The sequence below is a fragment of the Rana temporaria genome, chromosome 9 (assembly GCF_905171775.1).
Source record: "Rana temporaria chromosome 9, aRanTem1.1, whole genome shotgun sequence".
In the NCBI taxonomy this organism is placed as follows: Eukaryota; Metazoa; Chordata; class Amphibia; order Anura; family Ranidae; genus Rana; species Rana temporaria.
This window is the reverse complement of record NC_053497.1, coordinates 4,592,941-4,620,178: the sequence shown is the minus strand read 5'-3', so window position 1 is coordinate 4,620,178 and position 27,238 is coordinate 4,592,941. Positions and strand designations below refer to the sequence as shown.

At 49.7% G+C, this 27,238-nt stretch overlaps 1 protein-coding gene across 1 annotated transcript in view; it reads right to left on the bottom strand.

The window, feature by feature from the left end:
* The window catches only part of CACNA1F (calcium voltage-gated channel subunit alpha1 F), a 167,712-nt gene that overhangs the window by 138,775 nt on the left and 1,699 nt on the right, over positions 1–27,238 (bottom strand). The window contains exons 2-4 of the mRNA XM_040322711.1: positions 21,518–21,794; positions 19,122–19,227; positions 7,988–8,127 (exon numbers count right to left, since the gene is read on the bottom strand). Of these exons, the coding sequence (XP_040178645.1) occupies positions 7,988–8,127; positions 19,122–19,227; positions 21,518–21,794 (523 nt within the window). The remainder of the gene's footprint in view (positions 1–7,987; positions 8,128–19,121; positions 19,228–21,517; positions 21,795–27,238) is intronic.

The following is a 27,238-nucleotide window of genomic DNA, read 5'->3' as shown; positions in this document are numbered from 1 at the left end:
GTTTCCTATAGAATCATTAGAAACATGAAAGAGAGAATCTGATTGGTCACAGAGGTGTACAATAAAGTATAGGTAAAGGCAAAACGTTCTACTTTTTTCTGATGTCTACTGTGGGAACTCTTTTTTTTCTTGCTAGTAGCGGGTTGGACCCCCTTTATTAGGTCAAACTTGCTATTAGCAGGTTGAACCCCATTTATTAGGTCCCCCTTGCTAGTAGCGGGTTGGACCCCCTTTATTAGGTCCTCCTTGCTAGTAGCGGGTTGGACCCCCTTTATTAGGTCCTCCTTGCTAGTAGAGGGTTGGACCCCCTTTATTAGGTCAACCTTGCTAGTAGCGGGTTGGACCCCCTTTATTAGGTCCCCCTTGCTAGTAGCGGGTTGGACCCCCTTTATTAGGTCCCCCTTGCTAGTAGCGGGTTGGACCCCCTTTATTAGGTCCTCCTTGCTAGTAGCGGGTTGGACCCCCTTTATTAGGTCCCCCTTGCTAGTAGCGGGTTGGACCCCCTTTATTAGGTCCTCCTTGCTAGTAGCGGGTTGGACCCCCTTTATTAGGTCCTCCTTGCTAGTAGAGGGTTGGATCCCCTTTATTAGGTCCCCCTTGCTAGTAGCGGGTTGGACCCCCTTTATTAGGTCCACCTTGCTAGTATCGGGTTGGACCCCCTTTATTAGGTTCCCCTTGCTATTAGCGGGTTGGACCCCCTTTATTAGGTCCCCCTTGCTAGTAGCAGTGCCCTCATAGTTCTGGAGCCAAGTAGCATTGGCTCCAGAACTATCTGGGCACCATTAAATAGGAAGCCAATCAGCCACAGCTCAATGAACCTCTGAAGAAACTCTAGGGTTCCTTGGTTCCCTGGCTGACCAAAAAGAATGGCTTTGGCTTCAGAACAATGCATCCACCATTAAATTGGAGGTCAATCAGCCACAACTCACAGGCACAGCTCAGGAAACCTCTAGCAACTTCTTTCCCTAGGGTTAATTGGTATCTTGGTTGAGAATGGCTGTATTAGATCAATAAGAGTGGCATTGGCTCAAGAGCTATCTGGGCACCATCAAATGGAAGGCCAATCAACCACAGCTAAATAAACGTCTAGGAACCTCTGAAGGAACCCTAGGGTTCCTTGGTACCCTGGTTGAGAAAGCTTGTTTTTGGTTTAGTACAGTCATTCTCAACCAGGGAGCTAAGGAACCCTAGAGTTTCTTCAGAGGTTCATTGAGCTGTGACTGATTGGCCTCCTATTTATTGGTGCCCAGATAGCTTGTTTTTGGCTTAATACAGTCAATTTGGGCACCATTAAATAGGAAGCCAATCAGCCACAGCTCAATGAACCTCTGAAGAAACTCTAGGGTTCCTTGGTGCCCTGGCTGAGAATGGCTGACCAAAAAGAATGGCATTGGCTTCAGAACAATGCATCCACCATTACATTGGAGGTCAATCAGCCACAACTCACAGGCACAGCTCAGGAAACCTCTAGCAACTTCTTTCCCTAAGGTTAATTAGTATCTTGGTTGAGAATGGCTGTATTAGATCAAGAAGAGTGGCATTGGCTCAAGAACCATATGGGCACCATCAAATGGAAGGCTAATCAGCCACAGCTCAAGAAACCCCTAGGCACCTCTGAAGAAACCTTAAGGTTCCTTGGTACCCTGGGTGAGAATGGCTGCTTTAGACCAAAAGAGGAATAACTGAGAAGTAAAACAGGATAGAGGGATTTGGCTCAAAAGGAGGGACAGCCCCTCACTAAGATGGACCGTTGGAAGCTTTGCCCTTTGCACTCTGTCTAGGTTTAACCACTTAAGGACTGCCTCCTGCACATATACGTCGGCAGAATTGCACGGCTGGGCACAAGCACGTACAGGTACGTCCTCTTTAATTGCCCAGCCATAGGTCGCGGGCGCACGCCCGCGTCCCGGTCCGAAGCTCTGTGACCGTGGCCGTGGGACCCGTGGACCTGATCGCCGCTGGAGTCCCGCGATCGGTCCCCGGAGCTGAAGAACGGGGAGAGCTGTGTGTAAACAAAAATAAAGGATCACATTAGACCGGCCTTTTTCAACCTTATTACCCCAGATGAACCGTTAACATACTTCTCAGGTTTTAAGAAACTCTTAAAACTAATTCTTTGTGGATAAATGTAAAAAAAATGCCCTTTATGTTGGTGGTTAGTAGCAGGGCCAGATTAAGAACATCATGGGCCTGGTGCTGAGGATTTTGGTGGGGCCTTTTAGGCTGCATTCACACCTCCGCTACAATTAACGCCGCGTACGCGGCGTATTTTGCCGAGAATAGTGTAACTTTTTTTTTTACAAATCCTTCCTATTGCTTTGTACGGCCGAATGCCAATGCCGCCTGAAAAAAAGGGTCCGGGACTTTTTTTCATGCCGCAGGTGTACGGCGTCTATGAGATGTGAACCATCTCATAGACAGCAATGGGAATTCTCCCCTCCAGCGGCACGAGCGGCCGGCGTCGGGCGTTTTGTCGCGGAGGTGTGAATGGGGTGTAATAAATAATAAATAAATGCGTGGGAATGACATGAACGCAGCCCAGCCAAGGCAAGTGACCAAAGGCACAGAACCCAGAAGGAAGACCGGGTGAAGATGGAAGTGCCCGGGCCCCGCCTGATTCATCGCAGCACTGGAGGGCTCAGTCTGAAAATTGAAGTGTACACTAATGTGCTAATATGCTGTGCATACTTGTACGTTGTGGCATAACCTACCCCAGGGCCTCTAAAAAGTAGTAATGTCAGGAAAGTTTACTACCGCTTTATTATCACAGGATCCCAGGAGCCTCTCATGGGGCCCCCTACTGACCCGGTGGACGGTGGCCCTTGGGCAGTGCCTAAGTGCACAGTTGCCAACATTTAAAAAATATTTTCAGGGCCACTTTTTTATATAAGTGCTATATTTAGAGTAGCTGAGATCCCCGATGTTCCTCTATACATCATAGTAGTAATCACAAAATTAAATGAGTACTAATAATGGGGCAGAACAAATATGAGAACTGATATTTCCTTTAGTTGAACTAACAAAAGTGTGTCCATTCTAGAGCTGGTAACATTGAGGATATTCAGTATAATTTTAAAGAACTGTTTTTGTGGGTAAGCAACATAGGGGAGGAGTATGGACGGTATATAAGTGGGAAGTATGTGCAGGTGAGGGAGAGGAATGTGGAGGGTCTAACAGTGGGCACTATGTACAGGAGAGGAGTACAAAGGGTACGGAAAAAAGCACTATGTACAGGAGAGGAGTGTGAAGGGTATGACAATGGGCAGTATGTACAGGAAGAGTGAGGGGGTATGACAGAGGGTAGTACGTACCAGAGAGAAGTGTGGAGGGTATGATGGGGCAGTATGTACAGGAGAGGAGTGTGGAGGGTATGACAGTGGGCAGTATGTACAGGAGAGGAATGTAGACGGTATGATAGTGGGCTCTATGTATAGGAGAGGAGTGTGGAGGGTATGACAGTGAACACTATGTATAGGAGAGGAGTGTGGAGGGTATGACAGTGGGCACTATGTATAGGAGAGGAGTGTGGAGGGTGCGACAGTGGGCACCAAGTACAGGAGAGAAGTGTATGACAGCAGGCACTATGTACAGGAGAGGAGTGTGAAGGGTATGACAGTGGGCGCTATGTATAGGAGAGGAGTGTGGAGGGTATGACAGTGGGCACTATGTACAGGAGAGGAGTGTGTAGGGTATGACACTGGGTACTATGTATAGGAGAGAAGTGTGGAGAGTATGACAGTGGGCACTATGTACAGGAGAGGAGTGTGGAGAGTATGACAGTGAGCACTATGTACAGGAGTGGAAGGATATTTAGGGACTGAGTAGTGGTTAAGCGGGTCATACATGGATTGAAATTACGCCAATTATGCAGAGACCAGCCATAGTCAATCTATGTATGGGCTAGCTGGTTTTACACAAGTCAATCTATTAATCAACTTGAGTACAACCAGCCTGTTTTTTTTTTTTCTTAAAACAATCAGTGCTGCCAGCTACTGTATATAGTTAGCAACACTGATCATTGTATGCACTGGCAGAACACAATAACACTGCAGGAGTGATTCCCCCATCCACAGGTCAGCAGGTGAGAGGGTGTGTGGGGACAGGCTGGGGAGAGATACTAGTCAGTGGCTGGGTAGGCACTGGTAGTATCAGAGCCAGATACACACAGGTTACATACGCCACGATCGTTAGAGCGAGAACAATAATTCTAGTACTAGACCTCCTCTGTAACTATAAACATGTAACCTAAAAAAATGTAAAGCATCGCTTAGGATACCAAAAAAAATTGTGCTAACTTAACTAACTGTTTTTTTAATGAATGAAACATTTTTTTCCAAAAAAACATGTTTGAAAAATTGCTGCGCAAATACCGTGCTAGAGCTGCACAATTAATCGTTAAAAAAATCGTGATCTCGATTCAACCCCCCTGACGATCTTCAATGCAGAGTTTGCTGATTCTTTCATATAACAAGTGGAGAGACTTTCAGCTATCAAAAGAAAATATCTGGACAGTCTGCCAAGTTTTTAACAGGAAACATTGTAACTGACACTTCCTTCTTAGATCAAAGGGATAAACTTCTGTGTGTAAAGAAAAAATCTGGGCAGTCTGCGAAGTTTGTAAACAAAATGAAACATTGTAACTAACTAACATTGTAACTAAATTTAACCACTTAAAGCGGGGGTTCACCCTTAGAGGGCACTTTTCCCCCTTAGATTCCTGCTCGTTTTGTCTAGGGGAATCGGCTATTTATTTTAAAATATGTGCAGTACTTACCCGTTTACGAGACGCATCCTCTCCGTCGCTTCCGGGTATGGGCTTCGGGAATGGGCGTTCCTTCTTGATTGACAGGTTTCCGAGAGGCTTCCGACGGTCGCATCCATCGCGTCACGATTTTCCGAAAGAAGCCGAACGTCGGTGCGCAGGCGCAGTATAGAGCCGCACCGACGTTCGGCTTCTTTCGGCTACGAGTGACGCGATGGATGCGACCGTCGGAAGCCTCTCGGAAGAATGTCAATCAAGAAGGAACGCCCGCTCCCGAAGACCCATACCCGGAAGCGACGGAAGAAGATGCAGCTCGAAAACGGGTAAGTACTGCACATATTTTAATATAAATAGCCGATTCCCCTAGACCGAACGAGCAGGAAGCTAAGGGGAGATTTTTTTTTTTTTTTTAAATGGGTGAACTCCCGCTTTAAAGTCCAACACTTGTTTCTTAAGTTAGAAAGCAATATTATTTGCTAGAAAATTACTTGGAACTGCCAAACATTATATATATTTTAGCAGAGACTCTAGGGAATACAATGGCTATTGCTGCAATATTTTATGTCACACTGCATTTTCCCACTTCAATGAATAATAAAAACCATAAAAACAAAACAGTGAAGTTAGCCCATTTTTTTGTTTTAATGTGAAAGATGATGTTACGCCGCAACAATCGTGAGAGAATCGTGATCTATCTTCTAAGCAAAAAAATTGCAATTCTCATTTTAGCCAGAATCGTGCAGCTCTGTACCCTGCAACATAAAAAGTGCAAAGACCACCATAGAGTAATTTTCTAGCAAAAAACAAATGATGATTTTTACATGTAGTAGAGAAGTGTCAGAATTGGCCTGGGTGGCAAGGGGTTAATTACCATGAGTAATATACAAATAATTATTATAAGCACTGTGATCCTATCAGTCTGCTGCAATGTGTCAGCTTGTATTTATATTGGCCGCTCTGAATGTAGCTTCTGACAGGCTGTGCAAGCAGGCCCGTATCTCCGGAACCATAAATGATAGCCGTCCCATATTTTAACCAGTTGTGGGGTAGCTCTTCCCATGCCTACCCCCAAATGTGGGGTTTCTGTGACCTCTGGTCATCGAGCTACAACCCCCCAAATTCGATCTTAAAAAAAAAAAAAATGTTTTTTTTTTTTTTTTTTTTTTGGCAAATGGGCCTATCTTGAGAAATGGGCCTGGAGCTGCAGCTCCATCAGCCCCATTGTTAATCCGGCCCTGGTTAGTAGAAGGAATGCCCAACTTTACCGATAGATAATTAAAGTCATGATGCTTGACCTTCCATTTGAATATGCCCTCATAGTTCTGGAGCCAAGTAGCATTGGCTCTAGAACTATCAGGGCACCAAGAAATGGGAGGTCAATCAGCCACAACATACAGCCACAGCTCAGGAAACCTCTAGCAACTTTTGGGGCATCCCTAGGGTTCATTAGTATCTTGGTTGAGAATGGCTGTATTAGATAAAAAAAAGAATGGTATTGGCTCAAGAGCTATCTGGGTACCATCAAATGAAAGGCCAATCAATCACAGCTCAAGAATCCTCTAGGAACCTCTGAAGGAACCCTAGGGTTCCTTGGTACCCTGGTTGAGAATGACTGTATTAAGCCAAACAAAAAAAAGAGTGGCATTGGCTCCAGAACTATCTGGGCACCATTAAATAGGAAGCCAATCAGCCACAGCTCAATGAACCTCTGAATAAACTCTAGGGTTCCTTGGTTCCCTGGCTGACCAAAAAGAATGGCTTTGGCTTCAGAACAATGCATCCACCATTACATTGGAGGTCAATCAGCCACAACTCACAGGCACAGCTCAGGAAACCTCTAGCAACTTCTTTCCCTAGGGTTAATTGGTATCTTGGTTGAGAATGGCTGTATTAGATCAAGAAGAGTGGCATTGGCTCAAGAACCATATGGGCACCATCAAATGGAAGGCTAATCAGCCACAGCTCAAGAAACCCCTAGGAACCTCTGAAGGAACCTCCTTGGTACCCTGGTTGAGAATGGCTGCTTTAGACCAAAAGAGGGATAACTGAGAAGTAAAGCTGGATAGAGGGATTTGAAAAAAGGAGGGACAGTCCCTCACTAAGAGGGACCGTTGGAAGCTTTGCCCTTTGCACTCTGTCTAGGTTTACCACTTAAGCACCGCCTCCTGCACATATACGTCGGCAGAATGGCACGGCTGGGCACAAGCACGTACAGGTACGCCCTCTTTAATTGCCCAGCCGTGGGTCTGAAGCTCCGTGACCGTGGGACCCGCGGACCCGATCGCCGCTGGAGTCCCGCGATCGGTCCCCGGAGCTGAAGAACGGGGAGAGCTGTGTGTAAACACAGCTTCCCCGTTCTTCACTGTGGCGCCGTCATTGATCGTGTGTTCCCTGATATAGGGAACCACAATCAATGACGTCACACCTACAGCCACACCCCCCCTACAGTTAGAAACACAGATGAGGTCACACTTAACCCCTTCAGCGCCCCCTTGTGGTTAACTCCCAAACTGAAATTGTAATTTTCACAGTAATCCGTGCATTTTTAAAGCATTTTTTGCTGTGAAAATGACAACGGTCCCAAAAATGTGTCAAAATTGTCCGAAGTGTCCGCCATAATGTCGCAGTCACGAAAAAAATCGATGATCGCCGCCATTAGTAGTAAAACATTTTTTTAATAAAAATGCAATAAAACTATCCCCTATTTTGTAAACGCTATAAAGTTTGCGCAAACCAACCGATAAACGCTTATTGCGATATTTTTTATTAGCAAAAATAGGTAAAAGAATACATATCAGCCTAAACTGAGGAAAAAAAAAGTTTTATATATTTTTGGGGGATATTTATTATAGCAAAAAGTAAAAAATATTGAATTTTTTTCAAAATTGTCGCTCTATTTTTGTTTATAGCGCAAAAAATAAAAACCGCAGAGGTGATCAAATACCACCAAAAGAAAGCTCTATTTGTGGGAAAAAAAGGACGCCAGTTTTCTTTGGGAGCCACGTCGCACGACCGCGCAATTGTCTGTTAAAGCGACGCAGTGCCGAATCGCAAAAACTGGCCGGGTCATTTACCTGCCTAAAGGTCCGGGTCTTAAGTGGTTGAGATAGTTTAAATGCTACAAGAAAAAATAACAATTCTTTCACTCGACATCTGAGGACATGAGGTCTAAAGCGCAGATCAGGTGCGATTATTGTGTACGTTGGAATGAGATTCAGAACTTACCCAATGACAACAATGACAAAATCCAACAAGTTCCAGCCGTTTCTGATGTAGGCGCTGGGGTGCAGGACCAGACCATAGGCAATAATCTTCAGGAAACTTTCCACCGTGAAAATGATGAGGAAGATATATTCCACTTGTTCCTGTGACACATCAAGCACAGTGTATACAAGTTATTGGGGGGAGGGGCATTTAGAAAATACTCACAGGATGAGCAACGACAATTTTCAAACTTACCAGAAACAATTCAAAAAATATGCAGTTTTGCTACTTCCCGACCTCCTCATGTACATATACGTCAGCAGAATGGCACGGACAGGCACATGTACGTACCTGTACGTCCTCTGCTAGACGTGGGTCGGGGGTCCGATCGGGACCCCCCCCCCGGTACATGCGGAGGTCGGGTCCGCTCGGGGAGCGATCCGGGACGACGGCGCGGCTATTTGTTTATAGCCGCTCCGTCGCGATCGCTCCCCGGAGCTGAAGAACGGGGAGAGCCGTATGTAAACATGGCTTCCCCGTGCTTCACTGTGGCGGCGGCATCGACCGGTTGATCCCTTTTATAGGGGAGATCCGATCGATGATGTCATTCCTACAGCCACACCCCCCTACACTAATAAACACACACACAGTGATCCCTAAATGTTACAGCGCCCCCTGTGTTTAACTCCCAAACTGCAACTGTCATTTTCACAATAAACAATGGCCCAGATTCAAGAAGCTATTGCGCCCGCGCAACCATAGGTTGCGCGGCGCAATAGCTGTTTTGCTCCCGCGTAGCGAATGCCCCTGATTCAGGAACATTGCTACGCGGACTGCAGCCTAGGATATGACAGGCATAAGCCTCCTTATGCCTTCATATCTCAGGCTGCATTCTTGCGTTGTCCGCTAGGGGGCGCGGCCATTGTGATCGGCGTACAGTATGCAAATTGCATACTACCACCGATTCACAAAAGTTGCGTGGGCCCTGCGCACGCAAGGTACGGAGTTTCCGTACGGCGACTTTAGCGCAAGGTTGCTCCTGCTATAGCAGGGGCAACCAATGCTAAAGTATAGCCGCCCTTTGTGAAATTTAAATTTCACGTCGTTTACGTAAGTGATTCGTGAATGGCGCTGGACGCCATTCACGTTCACTTAGAAGCAAATGACGTCCTTGCGACGTCATTTGCCGCAATGCACGTCGGGAAAGTTTCCCGACGGAGCATGCGCTGTTCGCTCGGCGCGGGAGCGCGCCTAATTTAAATGATTCCCGCCCCCGGCGGGATCATTTACATTAGGCGCCCTTAAGCCGGGCTATTTAGCATAGCGCCCGCGCAATTTACGGAGCTACTGCTCCGTGAATCGCGGGCATATCAAAATATTTGCGTGGGCGCAGAGCAAAAATCGTTGCCCTTTGCCCACGCAAATATTGCGTGGATCTACCTGAATCTGGCCCAGTGGGTGTAACTTTCCAGGAGTCTGTGCACTCCCCAGTCTCAAAGAATTATGTGACTTGGACAGCACAGGTGCTGAAACCTGATCTGACACTGCTTGTGCAGCACTGAGCATGTGCGAGATCTGCAAGGCCGAAATCCAGGAAGTCATACAGTCTGGCTTCATGATGCCCACACTTAAGATGGCCCCAGTCAATTTCTATTTTATAAAAAGTGTCTAAATGCTGTAGCAACCTAACAAAACGGACCTTAGTTTACAGACTAACTTTACTAGAATACATTAAGCTTGTGTATTACAGGGGTATTTATATTTAAAACGTGAAATTGTGGCCGGAACTCCGCTTTAACATAAGTTTTACAACAGTTCAACTAGATGCAAACCCTAACCAAATGATATATTGTTTGTACATAAGGAATCCCTCAGCTCTATTGGACCCAGAGTGAATGTTGCCTTATGTACATGGGAGGAGCCTGTGATACTTATGTACATGGGAGGAGTCTGTGATACTTATGTACATGGGAGGAGCCTGTGATACTTATGTACATGGGAGGAGCCTGTGATACTTATGTACATGGGAGGAGCCTGTGATACTTATGTACATGGGAGGAGCCTGTGATACTTATGTACATGGGAGGAGCCTGTGATACTTATGTACATGGGAGGAGTCTGTAATACTTATGTACATGGGAGGAGCCTGTGATACTTATGTACATGGGAGGAGTCTGTAATACTTATGTACATGGGAGGAGCCTGTGATACTTATGTACATGAGAGGAGCCAGTGATACGTATGTACATGGGAGGAGCCTGTGATACTTATGTACATGGGAGGAGTCTGTAATACTTATGTACATGGGAGGAGCCTGTGATACTTATGTACACGGGAGGAGCCTGTGATACTTATGTACATGAGAGGAGCCTGTGATACTTATGTACATGGGAGGAGCCTGTGATACTTATGTACATGAGAGGAGCCAGTGATACTTGTATACATGGGATTTCTTTCCTTTTTTTATTTTTAATAAATTTGCAAAGATTTCTAACAATCTTCTCTCACGTTGTCATTATGGGGAATTTTTTGGTAGAGTTTTGAGGAAAATAATGGGGTAGATTCAGGTACCGCTGCACACTTCTTATGGAGGCGCAGCGCACCGTTTTTACCCTGCGCCTACGCAAATTATCTGCGCTACGCTTCATTCATGAAGCAGTAGCTCCGTAATTTGCGTGGGCGCTCCTTAAAACTGCCCGGCGTAAGGGCGCGTAATTTAAATGATCCCGTAGGGGGCGGGAATCATTTAAATTAGGCGCGTTCCCGCGCCGAACGTAGTGCGCATGCTCCGTCGAGAAACTTTCCCGACGTGCATTGCGGCAAATGACGTCGCAAGGACGTCATTTGCTTCAAAGTGAACGTAAATGGCGTCCAGCGCCATTCACGATTCACTTACGCAAACGACGTTAAATTTTAAATTCGCGACGCGGGAACGACGGGTATACGTAGCATTGGCTGCCCCTGCTAATAGCAGGAGCAGCCTTACGCGGAACCCGACGAGCGGAAACGACGTAAACTGCGTACGCAGGGCTCGCGTAGGGTTGTGAATCGGCGTTAGTATGCAATTTGCATACTATACGCTGACCACTACGGGAACGCCACCTAGCGGCCAGCGTAAGAATGCAGCCTACGATACGACGGCATAAGAGCCTTATGCCAGTCATATCTTAGGCTGCAGTCGGCGTATCGAGGTTCCTGAATCAGGAGCACTCGATACGCCGGCGCAACTAAGCAATTGCGCTGCGTAACTATGGTTACGCAGACGCAATTGCTTTCTGAATCTACCCCATTGAATTTAATGCATTTTGGAATAAGGCTGCAACATAACAAAATGTGGAAAAAGTGAAGTTCTGTGAATACTTTCCGGATGCACTGTAACTATGGGAAATAAATACATTCCTGCAAATGGTTGTCTACAAAGCTTATGCGGACCATGCTGACCATATGAATATAGATAATAATGACGGAATTCTGACACAACGCTAACAGAGGCACCAATCCTTACATAACCTTATCCCAGCCGGCCGGCACTAAAATCCCCTCTCACCCGCTGCCGCCTCCTTCGCGCCGTGGGGATCCCCACCCCCTCCCCCAGGGAAAACCCACAAGGATTAAGACTCATTACTGCTTGAACAGTCTAAAATTAGCCGTAACCACTGGGAGCTTAGCATGTAAATGAGAGCGGGAGGGAGGGGAATCCAGCTGTCTTCACGTTGCCCTCTCTAAGGCTTCTAATTCCACGTGCTGAGATGTCTGCGGGTGTGACCGGGACCCCACTCACGTGCAGGCGCTCATTGGTGGAGGTGGGAAGGGAAGGCTCATCGATGGAGGTGGGGGGAGGGGTGGCTCATTGATGGAGGTGGGGAGGGAAGACTCATTGGTGGAGGTGGGGAGGGAAGGCTCATTGATGGAGGTGGGGAGGGAAGGCTCATTGATGGAGGTGAGGAAGGGAAGGCTCATTGATGGAGGTGGGGGAGTAAAGACTCATTGATGGAGGTGGAGAGGGAAGGCTCATTGATGGAGGTGGTGAGGGAAGGCTCATTGATGGAGGTGGGGGAGCGAAGGCTCATTGATGGAGGTGGGTAGGGAAGACTCATTGATGGAGGTGGGGAGTGAAGACTCATTGATGGAGGTGGAGAGGGAAGGCTCATTGATGGAGGTGGTGAGGGAAGGCTCATTGATGGAGGTGGGGGAGAGAAGGCTCATTGATGGAGGTGGTGAGGGAAGGCTCATTGATGGAGGTGGTGAGGGAAGGCTCATTGATGGAGGGAAGGCTCATTGATGGAGGTGGTGAGGGAAGGCTCATTGATGGAGGTGGTGAGGGAAGGCTCATTGATGGAGGTGGGGGAGCGAAGGCTCATTGATGGAGGTGGGTAGGGAAGACTCATTGATGGAGGTGGGGAGTGAAGACTCATTGATGGAGGTGGAGAGGGAAGGCTCATTGATGGAGGTGGTGAGGGAAGGCTCATTGATGGAGGTGGGGGAGCGAAGGCTCATTGATGGAGGTGGTGAGGGAAGGCTCATTGATGGAGGTGGGTGAGGGAAGGCTCATTGATGGAGGGAAGGCTCATTGATGGAGGTGGTGAGGGAAGGCTCATTGATGGAGGTGGTGAGGGAAGGCTCATTGATGGAGGTGGGCAGGGAAGGCTCATTGATTGAGGTAGGGAGGGAAGGCTCATTGATGGAGGTGGGGAGGGAAGGCTCATTGATGGAGGTGGGGAGGGAAGGCTCATTGATGGAGGTGGGGAGGGAAGGCTCATTGATGGAGGTGGGGAGGGAAGGCTCATTAATGAAGGTGGTGGGGGAGAGGCTCATTGATGGAGGTGGTGAGGGAAGACTCGTTGATGGAGGTGGGGGGAGGCTTATTGATGGAGGTAGGGGAGGGAAGGCTCATTGATGGAGGTGGGAAGGGAAGGCTAATTGATGGGAGGTGGGGGAGGGAAGGCTCATTGATGGAGGTGGGGGAGGGAAGGCTCATTGATGGAGGTGGGGAGGGAAGGCTCATTGGTGGAGGTGGGGAGGGAAGGCTCATTGATGGAGGTGGGGGAGGGAAGGCTCATTGATGGAGGTGGGGAGGGAAGGCTCATTGATGGAGGTGGTGGAGGGAAGGCTCATTGATGGAGGTGGGGGGAGGGAAGGCTCATTGATGGAGGTGGGGAGTGAAGACTCATTGATGGAGGTGGGGAGGGAAGGCTCATTGATGGAGGTGGGGGGAGGGAAGGCTCATTGATGGAGGTGGGGAAGGGAAGGCTCATTGATGGAGGTGGTGGAGGGAAGGCTCATTGATGGAGGTGGGAAGGGAAGGCTCATTGATGGAGGTAGGGAAGGGAAGGCTCATTGATGGAGGTAGGAAGGGAAGGCTCATTGATGGAGGTGGGAAGGGAAGGCTCATTGATGGAGGTGGGAAGGGAAGGCTCATTGATTGAGGTGGGGAGGGAAGGCTCATTGATGGAGGTGGGTAGGGAAGACTCATTGATGGAGGTGGGGAGGGAAGACTCATTGATGGAGGTGAGGAGGGAAGGCTCATTGATGGAGGTGGGGGAGGGAAGGCTCATTGATGGAGGTGGGGAGGAAAGGCTCATTAATGGAGGTGGGGAGGGAAGGCTCATTGATGGAGGTGGGGAGGAAAGGCTCATTAATGGAGGTGGGGAGGGAAGACTCATTGGTGGAGGTGGGGAGGGAAGGCTCATTGGTGGTGGTGGGGAGGGAAGGCTCATTGATGGAGGTGGGGAGGGAAGGCTCATTGATGGAGGTGGGGAGGGAAGACTCATTGATGGAGGTGGGGGGAGGGAAGGCTCATTGATGGAGGTGGGGGGGCTCATTGATGGAGGTGGGGGGAGGCTCATTGATGGAGGTGGGGGAGGCTCATTGATGGAAGTGGGGAGGGAAGGCTCATTGATGGAGGTGGGGAGGGAAGACTCATTGATGGAGGTGGGGAGGGAAGGCTCATTGATGGAGGTGGGAAGGGAAGGCTCACTGATGGAGGTGAGGGAGTGAAGACTCATTGATGGAGGTGGGGAGTGAAGACTCATTGATGGAGGTGGGGAGTGAAGACTCATTGATGGAGGTGGGGAGGGAAGACTCATTGATGGAGGTGGGGGAGGGAAGGCTCATTGATGGAGGTGAGGAGGGAAGGCACATTGATGGAGGTGGGGAGGGAAGGCTCATTGATGGAGGTGAGGAGGGAAGGCTCATTGATGGAGGTGGGGAGGGAAGGCTTATTGTGGAGGTGGGGGAGGGAAGGCTCATTGATGGAGGTTGGGAGGGAAGGTTTACTGATGGAGGTGGGGAGGGAAGGCTCATTGATGGAGGTGGGGGAGGGGGAAGGCTCATTGATGGAGGTGGGGAGGGAAGGCTCATTAATGGAGGTTGGGAGGGAAGGTTTACTGATGGGGGTGGGGAGGGTAGGCTCATTGGTGGTAGGGGAGGGAAGGCTCATTGATGGAGGTGGGGGGAGGGAAGGCTCATTGATGGAGGTGGTGGAGGGAAGGCTCATTGATGGAGGTGGGGAGGGAAGGCTCATTGATGGAGGTGGGAAGGTTTATTGATGGAGGTGGGGGAGGGAAGGCTCATTGATGGAGGTGGGGGGGAAGGCTCATTGATGGAGGTGGGGGAGGAAGGCTCATTGATGGAGGTGGGGAAGGAAGGTTTATTGGTGAAGGTGGGGAGGGAAGGCTCATCGGTGGAGATTGGGAGGGATAGGTTTATTGGTGGAGGTGGGGAGGGAAAGCTCATTGATGGAGGTGGGGGAGGGAAGGTTTATTCATGGAGGTGGGGAGTGATGAAGGTGGGGGTGGAGGCTCATAAATGGAGGTTGGGAGGGAAGGCTCACTGATGGAGGTGGGGAGGGAATGCCCAATAATGGGGGTGAGGAGTGATGGCTCATTAATGGAGGTAGGTAAGAAAGGCCCATTGATGGAAGTGGGGGTGGGGGGGTCTCTCTCTCCCCCTCACTCTCACTCCCTTCTCTCTCTCACCCACCCCTCTCTTTCACCTCCCTCTTTCTCTTCCCCCTCTCTGTTTCATCCTCCCCTCTCTCACCCCTCTCTCATTGTCCATCTCTCTCTCTCCCATACAGACAGGGGGAACTGAGTGGGCACTGACTAAGTGTCGCTAATCACATCTACCCCAAGCACAGCCACTGACCCCATCCACCCCAAGCACTGTCTGCCACTGATCCGAATCCGATCCACCCCAAGCACAGCCACTGACCCCATCCACCCCAAGCACTGTCTGCCACTGATCCGAATCCGATCCACCCCAAGCACTGCCACTGACCCCATCCACCCCAAGCATTGCCACTGATCCCATCCACCCTAAGCACTGCCACTGGTCCCATCCACCCCAAGCACTGCCACTGACCCCATTCACCCCAAGCACTGCCACTGATCCCATCCACCCCAAGCACTGCCACTGACCCCATCCACCCCAAGCACTGACACTGATCCCATCCACCCCAAGCACTGCCACTGACCCCATCCACCCCAAGCACTGCCACTGATCCCATCCACCCCAAGCACTGCCACTGGTCCCATCCACTCCAAGCACTGCCACTGATCCCATCCACTCCAAGCACTGCCACTGATCCCATCCACCCCAAGCACTGCCACTGATCCCATCCACCCCAAGCACTGCCACTGGTCCCATCCACCCCAAGCACTGCCACTGATCCCATCCACCCCAAGCACAGCCACTGACCCCATCCACCCCAAGCACAGCCACTGACCCCATCCACCCCAAGCACAGCCACTGACCCCATCCACCCCAAGCACAGCCACTGATCCGATCCACCCCAAGCACTGCCACTGGTCCCATCCACCCCACGCACTGCCACTGGTCCCATCCACTGCAAGCACTGCCACTGGTCCCATCCACCCCAAGCACTGCCACTGGTCCCATCCACTGCAAGCACTGCCACTGATCCCATCCACCCCAAGCACTGCCACTGATCCCATCCACCTCAAGCACTGCCACTGATCCCATCCACCCCAAGCACTGCCACTGATCCCATCCACCCCAAGCACTGCCACTGGTCCCATCCCCCCAAAGCACTGCCACTGATCCCATCCACCCCAAGCACTGCCACTGATCCCATCCACCCCAAGCACAGCCACTGACCCCATCCACCCCAAGCACAGCCACTGACCCCATCCACCCCAAGCACAGCCACTGATCCGATCCACCCCAAGCACTGCCACTGACCCCATCCACCCCAAGCACTGCCACTGATCCCATCCACCCCAAGCACTGCCACTGATCCCATCCACCCCAAGCACAGCCACTGACCCCATCCACCCCAAGCACTGCCACTGGTCCCATCCACCCCAAGCACTGCCACTGGTCCCATCCACTGCAAGCACTGCCACTGATCCCATCCACCCCAAGCACTGCCACTGATCCCATCCACCCCAAGCACTGCCACTGGTCCCATCCACCCCAAGCACTGCCACTGATCCCATCCACCCCAAGCACAGCCACTGACCCCATCCACCACAAGCACAGCCACTGACCCCATCCACCCCAAGCACTGCCACTGGTCCCATCCACCCCAAGCACTGCCACTGGTCCCATCCACTGCAAGCACTGCCACTGATCCCATCCACCCCAAGCACTGCCACTGATCCCATCCACCCCAAGCACTGCCACTGATCCCATCCACCTAAAGCACTGCCACTGATCCCATCCACCCCAAGCACTGCCACTGATCCCATCCACCCCAAGCACTGCCACTGATCCCATCCACCCCAAGCACTGCCACTGATCCCATCCACCCCAAGCACTGCCACTGATCCCATCCCCCCCACCAGCACTGCCACTCATCCCACCCCCCCACCAGCACCGCAACTCATCCTACCCCCCCTAAGCACTGCCACTGATATAATCCCCCCATCAGCACTGCCACTCATTCCATTCCACCCCCCAGCGCTGCCACTGATCCTGTAAACCCCCCCAGCACCTCTACTGATCACACCTAATCCCCAAACACTGCCACTGATCCCATCCACCCCCCAGTACTGTCACTTACCACCCCCCAACACCACCACCTGGGCCACTAATCACACCCTCTCCCCCACCCCAGCAACCAATAGATGAGTGGCAATGATGTGCAGTAACCTCTAGAAACTTATCAGTGAGCGGTAACGATATGCTCTAACCTCTGGCAACCAATCACAATCGCTGCCTGATCTGCTGCTGTAAACTAATTTTGAGTTTAACCGATATTCATTGTGTGTCTAAGCTGCAATAATACCACAGTTGGCCACTCCCCCCTTCCTGGGGATGTCTCCGAGCATGCATGGGCTACGAAATCACCAAAGCAGAGGAAAGCCAAGTCCCGTCAAGGCTGAAGAACATCTACTGGTATGTAGGTGGGCTATCGGGCAGTTTGCAAGCATCGTATGTCAATGCATTCCCACTATAGCCACAGCGGGCCATCCAACTGCTATGGGGCCCAGAGGAACAGTAATGTTATGGGGCCCAGAGGAACAGTAATGTTATGGGGCCCAGAGGAACAGTAATGTTATGGGGCCCAGAGGAACAGAGATTAAGGCAGCAATAGAATTTGGCCAATTTTTTTTTACATATAATTCATTTTTTTTATAGATTCAGAACCTCTATACCAGTGGTCTCCAAACTGTGGCCCAGGGACACTATTACATTCACTGTCACCAACAATGGGGCACTTTTCCACCCACTGACACCAATCAAGGGACTATTCCTCCAAATGACACCAACAATGGAGCACCATTCCTTCCATTGACAACAATGAAGAGGCACTATTCCTCCCACTGACACCAATGATGGGACACTATTCCTCCCACTGACACCAATGATGGGACACTATTCCTCCCACTGATACCAATGATGGGACACTATTCCTCCCACTGATACCAATGATGGGGCTCTATTTCTCCCACTGACACCAATGATGGGACACTATTCCTCCCACTGACACCAATGATGGGGTACTATTCCTCCCACTGATACCAATGATGGGACACTATTCCTCCCACTGACACCAATGATGGGACACTATCCCTCCCACTGACACCAATGATGGGACACTATTCCTCCCACTGACACCAATGATGGGACACTATTCCTCCCACTGACACCAATGATGGGACACTATTCCTCCCACTGATACCAATGATGGGGCACTATTCCTCCCACTGATACCAATGATGGGACACTATTCCTCCCATTGATACCAATGATGGGACACTATTCCTCCCACTGACACCAATGATGGGGCTCTATTCCTCCCACTGACACCAATGATGGGGCACAATTCCTTCCATTGACACCAATAATGGGACACTATTAACATTAATGATATCAACAATAGGACACTATTCCTTCCATTGAAACCAATGATGGGGCATTATTCCTCCCATTGACACCAATGATGGGACACTATTCCTCCCACTGATACCAATGATGGGACACTATTCCCCCCACTGATACCAATGATGGGACACTATTCCTCCCACTGATATCAATGATGGGGCACTATTCCTCCCACTAATACCAATGATGGGACACTATTCCTCCCACTGATACCAATGATGGGGCACTATTCCTCCCACTGACACCAATGATGGGGGGGCACAATGACTTCCATTGACACCAATAATGGGACACTATTAACATCAATGATATCAACAATAGGACACTATTCCTCCCACTGACACCAATGATGAGACATTGTTTATTTCCACTGACTCCAGGACATTTACTACTCCCACTAGCCACTCCCACTAGCCACAGTCCGGCCCCCCTAAAGTATGAAGGACAGTAAACTGGCCCTTCATGTAGAAAGTTTGGAAACCCCCGAGTGCTACGAATTCAATTAGTATAATAATATCCAAGTCAGCTACACTAAAAAAAATAAGAACCTTTTGACAGTTACAGTACGAAAAAAAAATGGTCAATCCACACCGGGTAGCTAGAAAGCCTGCCTGACCTGATAGTGTCCCATCATTGGTGTCAGTGGGAGGAATAGTGTCCCATCATTGGTATCAGTGGGAGGAATAGTGTCCCATCATGGACCGGCTCCCAGGTATCCATGGCTGGAGCTCCATTAACAAAAGTGACAGATCTACATTCGCACCCAACGCGGCCCATGACACCGCGGCACGTCCACTCTGCTCACCAGGTTGTGGTTGGCTATGTTGGAGTCATCTTCAGGAAAGGGGATGTAGACACCCAGCGCCACACAGTTGGCAAAGATAGTCATGAGTATGAGGATATCGAAAGGTCTGAATTCAAGTTTTAAGGAAACAAAAAATTGAAAGCGTGAACATGAAAACTGAGAAAGTGAAAATTGCACGAAACCCGTAAGTAAAGACAATGGGGGGACATTCATTGAGAAAATTAGCAGCAGGAAAAGAAACACACATCAGGCCCGTCTCTTATTAAGTAAAGCCAATGGAAGGGTTTTCCTCTGTATTTTTTTTTTTACCCCTGTGCCTGGAATCCCGGGCAGCCAATTTGCAAATACGCTATATGGTCAAAAGTATTGGGACACATGACTTTACACGCCCATGAACTTGCCTCGAACTGGAGGAAAAGACAATTGCTTAAACCGAACCAATATAGTCAATGGCCTCAGCTGGCACTGCTCTCTAGCCACGCCCCCCCGAAGCGCTTCGCCCCGCCCATCAGGGCTTTATCACAGGGGACCTCTGTGACCAAGCTCCTGGTGGTCAGGGCGAAACGTGTCAAAAGGCAGATACACCGTGATGACACTATATTGTCAAAAGTATTGGGACGCCTGCCTTTACACACACACATGAAGTTTAATGACATCCCAGTCTTAGTCCGTAGGGTTCAATATTGAGTTGGCTCCGCCCTTTGCAACTATAACAGCTTCAACTCTTCTGGGAAGGCCTTCCAAAAAAGGTTTAGGGGTGTGTCTATGGGAATGTTTGACCATTCTTCCAGAAGCCCATTTGTGAGGTCAGGCACTGATGGTGGACGAGAAGGCCTGGCTGGCAGCCTCTGCTCCCAGATTCCGATAAGCCCCCCCGCCCGCAGACCCCGACAACCAACGGCCAGGGTTGTCGGGAAGAGGCCCTTGTCCTCATCAACATGGGGGCAAGGTGCTTTGGGGTGGGGGGGGGGGGCGCAATGCACCCCCTGCCCCAAAACATCCGACCCCCCCCCCCATATTGAGGGCATGCAGTTCAGGAAGGGGGGTGCGCAGTGTGCCCCCTGCCCCAAAGCACCCTTCCCCTGTGTTGAGGGCATGCGGCCTGGTACGGTTCATGAACGGGGGGGGGGGGGCGCTCGTCCCCACCCCCTTTCCTGACCGGCCGGACTGCGTGCTCGGATAAGGGTCTGGTATGGACTTTGGGGGGAACCCCCACGCTGTTTTTCTGGCATAGGGGGTTCCCCTTAAAATCCATACCAGACTGAAGGGCCTGGTATGCTCTTAGAGGGGGAACCCATGCCGGAGTTTCCCCTCAATATCCTCAGAGCACAAGTCGCATGCCAAAGTCGGATTAGGCAAGATGGCGATCCGACTTTGATCCGACTTCAGTGATATTCAATGGGCTGAAGTAGGATCAAAGTCGGACCAAAGTAGTGCAGGGAGCATTTTCAAAGTCTAATGGCGGCGATCAGCAATTTTTTTCGTGACTGCGACATTATGGCGGACACATCGGACACTTTTGACACATTTTTGGGACCATTGTCATTTTCACAGCAAAAAGTTCTATAAAAATGCACTAATTACTGTGAAAATGACAATTGCAGTTTAGGAGTTAACCACTAGGGGGCACTGTAGGGGTTAAGTGTGACCTCATATGTGTTTCTAACTGTCGGGGGGTCACGGAGCTTCGGACCGGGTCGCGGGCGCCCTGGCGGCGGCTTGCGACTCCACGGCTGTGCTTAAAGAGACACGTACAGGTACGTGATTGTGCCCAGCCGTGCCATTCTGCTGACGTATATCGGCGTGAAGGGGTCCTTAAGTGGTTAATCTTTTTTAGTTTTACACTTTTTTATTTTTGATCGCTTTTATTCCTATTACAAGGAATGTAAACAGCCCTTGTAATAGAAATATATTGTGACAGGTCCTCTTTATGGAGAGATGCGGGGTGGTCATAAGACCTCACATTTCTCCTCCAGGCTGGAAAGCATGAGATCGGGAAAAAAAAATTCACCGATCTCATGCTGACAGCCGCGATTGCGTCTTTGTTTACTTCCGGGTACCTGGGCGTGACGTCACAACGTCGCGCCCGGGCCTCCGACGGTCATAGAGATGACCGGTGACCATTTGGTCACCGGTCATCTCTATCATCGTGAGCCGGCGCCGGCTGATTCGTTCTCCGTGCCCCCCGATGGCACGGGAGACCCCGGAGAAGCTTGCGGCTGGTGCGCGTCCACAGTGCCGCGATCTTGAAGGGGCTTACAGGTACGTCCTTCTGCCTGTCTGAGCCATGCTGTCGACGTATACCGGCGTGCGCTGGTCGGCAAGCAGTTAATGCAAAGGTGAAAAAACACGAAAGTTTACAACCCCTTTAAGCGTAACATCATTCTAAAGGATACTTCCACTCCACAATGCTGATGCAGGCCCTTCGTATGGGGTTGTTGAGGTACAAACAGAAGAGAGCCCTCGGGCTGCGGTGCACTCCGCCCCCTCCTTGGTTTTTATGCTTGCTGTAGTGCTGGCGTTTCTTGTGAGCCTGGGAGCTGGCGGTTGAATTTAGTGTATCGGTTCCATTCATCACCACGCCATCCATGGAATATCGCCAACAGGTTAGGACCGCCTCTGCTGTTTCCATAAACGGCTCCGCCTCTTCGCTGGAGTACGGCGGCGCGGGCCCTGCAGGAAAACGACATAATAATATTATTAGCGCCATTTTGAGAAGAAGACACCAAGGTCATTGGAGTCAGTGGTCACATATCTGAGGGGCAAGAATCTCTTCTCAAGGAACCTCTAGCGATCTCTGAAGGAACCCTAGTTGGGAAAGGCTGGTCTAGGTACTACTCATCCTCTCCATGCTCTAGCACTGCTCACCAAGTCCTCCTCCACCATTTATTGCCAACCGCTCCTGAGTCACATGATGACCAATAGTGCTCCATCATTGGTCTTAGCAGGAGGAATAGTGCCCCCGTCGATGGTGTCAGTGGGAGGAAGGGTGCCCAATTAATGGTGACAGTGGACGGAAAGGTGCCCCATTATTGGTCTTAGCAGGAGGAATAGTGCCACATCCATGGTGCCAGTGGGAGGAATAATGTCCCAAGGGCCAAGTAGAGGCAAGCAAAGGCCACACTTTGAAGACCACTGCCTTAAAACGAGTCACGTCGTTCTACAAACTGGTCAGTGCCAGTCAGATAGCAGAAACATTAGGGTACCCCATCATTGGTCTTAGCAGGAGGAATAGTGCCCCCATTGATGGTGTCAGTGGGAGGAAGTGAGCCCCATTAATGGTATCAGTGGGAGAAATAGTGCCCCTTCATTTGTCTTAGCAGGAGGAATAGTGCCCCCGTCGATGGTGTCAGTGGGATGAAGGGTGCCCTATTAATGGTGAGAGTTGGAGGAATGGTGCCCTATTATTGGTCTTAGCATGAGGAACAGTGCCCTGTGATTGGTATCAATGAGAGGAATAGTGCCCCCATTGATGGTGTCAGTGGGAGGAAGGGTGCCCCTTCATTTGTCTTAGCAGGAGGAATAGTGCCCCATTCATGGTGTCAGTGGGAGGAAGGGCGCCCCATCATTGGTCTTAGCAGGAGGAACAGTGCCCCATCCATGGTGTCAGTGGGAAGTAAAGGCAAGCAAAGGGCCACATCTGGCCCCCGGGGGGCCACACTTTGAAGACCAATGCCTTAAAACGAGTCACGTCGTTCTACAAACTGGTCAGTGCCAGTCACGATAGAAAAGCAGAAACACATTTTACTCTTCTGTCCCTTAATCTTCCCGTACTCGTCAATCACACATTTCCGAGCTAAGTGTTTTTTTTTTGGTGTTTCTCAATATCTTAAAGGGATTTCCTTTACGTAAAATAGTTGTCCGGCTCCCCCTCCCCCCCCCCCCCCCCCCCGCAATCCTCTATGTCACCGCCAATGACCCACACCGCCACCCAGGGCTGTGGAGTCGGTAGATAAATGTTCCCGACTCCGACTCCTCAGTTTTATGTACTTCCGACTCCGACTCCCCGACTCCGACTCCTCTGTATTAATATGCAAATGTATTTTATACATTCCTTGAGGGAAAGAAACGCAACCTAGCACAGGACTACTGGCTGGGAAGCCAACAGTCTACTGTATTGCACAGTTTAAAGCGGTAGTTCACCCTCACTGACATGATTTTACCATCGAGACAGGCATTGTAGCGCGAGCTACAGTATGCCTGTCCCGATTTTTTTAACCCCGGACTCACCTTGTAGTCGTCCATCGTAGATTTCGGCTCCCGCGGGGAATGGGCGTGCCTATGGAGAGGGAGGATGATTGACGGCCGGCCCTGGCACGTCACTCTCCCCGAAGACAGCCGGAGTAGGTCTCGGCTCTTCACGGCGCCTGCGCACAGGCTATGCGCACGCGTCGTGAAGACCAAGCCTATTTCGGCTATTTCCAGAGAAGCGTGACGCGCCAGAGCCGGCCGTCAATCATCCTCCGTCTCCAGAGGCACGCCCATTCCCCGGTATCTTCGATGGACGACTACAAGGTGAGTATGGGGGGAAAAAATTCGGGACAGGCATACTGTAGCTCGCGCTACAATGCCTGATTTTAAGGTAAAAAAAAAAATAGGGTGAACCCCCGCTTTAAGCAAAAGACAAACACAATGAAAACAACGTTTTTTATTCTAAAACATGATTTTCCTAGGAGAATCCCATAGTCATGTTTAAAGTTTAACCACTTAAGCCCCGGACCATATTGCTGCCTAAAGACCCAAGGTGTTTTTACAGTTCGGGACTGCGTCGCTTTAACAGACAATTGCGCGGTCGTGCGACGTGGCTCCCAAACAAAATTGGCGTCCTTTTTTCCCCACAAATAGACCTTTCTTTTGGTGGTATTTGATCACCTTGGCGGTTTTTATTTTTTGCGCTATAAACAAAAATAAAGCGACAATTTTGAAAAAAATTCAATATTTTTTACTTTTTGCTATAATAAATATCACCCAAAAACATATATAAAAAATTTTTTTTTCCTCAGTTTAGGCCGATACGTATTCTTCTACCTATTTTTGGTAAAAAAAATCGCAATAAGCGTTTATCGATTGGTTTGCGCAAAATTTATAGCGTTTACAAAATAGGGGATAGTTTTATTGCATTTTTATTATTTTTACTACTAATGGCGGCGATCAGCGATTTTTTTCGTGACTGCGACATTATAGCGGACACTTCGGACAATTTTGACACATTTTTGGGACCATTGTCATTTTCACAGCAAAAAATGCATTTAAATTGCATTGGCCCAGATTCAGGAAGCTATTGCGCCCGCGCAACCATAGGTTGCGCGGCGCAATAGCTGTTTTGCTCCCGCGTAGCGAATGCCCCTGATTCAGGAACCTCGTTACACCGACTGCAGCCTAGGATATGACAGACATAAGCCTCCTTATGCCTTCACATCCCAGGCTGCATTCTTGCGTTGGCCGCTAGGGGGCGCGGCCATTGTGATCGGCGTATAGTATGCAAATTGCATACTACCACCGATTCACAAAAGTTGCGCGGGCCCTGCGCACGCAAGGTACGGAGTTTCCGTACGGCCACTTTAGCATAAGGCTGCTCCTGCTAATAGCAGGCGCAGCCAATGCTAAAGTATAGCTGCGCTTCCCGCTCGCGACGTTCAAATTTCACGTCGTTTACGTAAGTGAACCGTGAATGGCGCTGGACGCCATTCACGTTCACTTAGAAGCAAATGACATCCTTGCGACGTCATTTGCCGCAATGCACGTCGGGAAAGTTTCCCGACGGAGCATGCGCTGTTCGCTCGGCGCGGGAGCGCGCCTAATTTAAATGATTCCCGCCCCCGGCGGGATCATTTACATTAGGCGCCCTTACGCAGGGCTATTTAGCATATCGCCCGCCCAAGTTACGGAGCAACTGCTCCGTGAATCGCGGGCAAAGCGCAATATTTGCGTGGGCGCAGAGAAAAATTTTTGCTCTTTGCCCACGCAAATATTGCGCGATTCTACCTGAATCTGGGCCAAAGTTTTTTATTCTAAAACATGATTTTCCTAGGAGAATCCCATAGTCATGTTTAAAGTTTAAGCTAACAATCGGAGTTTACAAGTTTTTATAGCTTTAGCTAAATGGCAGCAGTTTTTCCAATTGGTTTACAGCTTCAGTCTTGAACTATTGGCCCTCCATTCCCTTCACTTATACAAGTGTCTCTAGTCCTGCAAAAAACATATTTATTTAAAACCCTTTCACGCCGACGCAACGCATATATGCGTCCTCGGCTTTCGGGGGTTATACCGGTATGATGCCTGCAGCCGCAGGCATCATCCCGGTACCGTTGTTTAGAGCGGGCGATCGGCTATCCAAACATAACAACCGATGCGGCTAAAAGCCGCTCGGTTGTTATGCCGGAGGAGCGGGAGGGGACATCCCCCCCCCCTCCCGCCGCCTCTCGCCGCTCTGACCGGGCCTCCCGTCCCACCGGGAGACCCGATCCTCCATCCGCCGCGTTCTGTGTCCAGGCGGAGACTGACACTAAGCCGTAAGCGGCTTTGATTCAGTCTCCGCATTGAAACCATGGAAGCGCCGTCATGACGTCACTTCCGGGTTTCTCGGCTGTCAATGGCGCCGGATTTAAAAAAGTACACAGTATTCAGAATCGCCGTTTTTGGCGATCTGAATACTTTGAAGTGCAAAGGAGGGCTCGGGGGTCTTTTAGACCCCCGATCCCTCCATAAAGAGTACCTGTCACCACCTATTACTGTCACAAGGGATGTTTACATTCCTTGTGACAGCAATAAAAGTGATCAAAATGTAAAAAAAAAAAAAAAAAAACACAATTTAATATTATAAAAAAAAAAAAAAAAAAATAAGAAAACAAAAAATTTTTTTTTTTAAAGCGCCCCCCTCCCCGCGAGCTTGCGCAGCAAAGAAAACGCATACGGAAGTCGCGCCCGCATATGAAAACGGTGTTCAAATCACACATGTGAGGTATCGCCGCCATCGTCAGAGCGAGAGCAATAATTCTAGCACTAGACCTACTCTGTAACTCTAACCTGGTAACCGTAAAAAAAGTTTAAAGTGTCGCCTATGGAGATTTTTAGGTACCGTAGTTTGTCGCAATTCCACGAGTGCGTGCAATTATAAAGCGTGACATGCTTGGTATCTATTTACTCGGCGTAACATCATCTTTCAAACATTATGCAAAAAAAATGGGCTAATTTTACTTTTTCATTTTTTTAAAATTCATGAAAGTTAATTTTTCCCAAAAAGTTGTGTTTAAAACACCGCCGCACAAATACCGTGTGACATAAAATATTGCAACAATCGCCATTTTATTCTCTAGATTCTCTGCTAAAAAAATATATATAATATTTGGGGGTTCTAAGTAATTTTCTAGCCAAAAATATGGATTTTAACTTGTAAACACCAAATGTCATACATAGGCGTAGGCATGAAAGGGTTAAAGCGGGAGTTCACCCATTTATTTATTTTTTTACCTTTTCCCCTTAGATTCCTGCTCGTTTTCTCTAGGGGAATCGGCTATTTGTTTTATAATATGATCAGTACTTACCCGTTTTCGAGATGCATCTTCTTCCGTCGCTTCCGGGTATGGGTCTTCGGGAGCGGGCGTTCCTTCTTGATTGACAGTCTTCCGAGAGGCTTCCGACGGTCGCATCCATCGCGTCACTAGTAGCCGAAAGAAGCCGAACGTCGGTGCGGCTCTATACTGCGCCTGCGCACCGACGTTCGGCTTCTTTCGGAAAATCGTGACGCGATGGATGCGACCGTCGGAAGCCTCTCGGAAGACTGTCAATCAAGAAGGAACGCCCAGTCCCGCAGCCAGGCCCGTCGGAACCCAACAGGCAAAGCAAGCATTTGCCTGGGGCCCCGAGCTGGCCAGGGTCCCCAGCAGGGAGGGCCCTTGCCGCAACGGTGCGTCCTCCTGCAGTCCGGTCGGCCGTGTACCATAACCGCGCGGTACAGGAGAATCAGGTTCCTGTTCCCGGCCGGACTGACAGGAAGTGCACTGAGTGAGTGTTCACTTCCTGTCAGTCCGGCCCCGGGAACAGCAAAGTGAATCTCCTGTACCGCGCGGTTATGGTACACGGCCGACCGGACTGCAGGAGGACGCAGCGATGCGGCA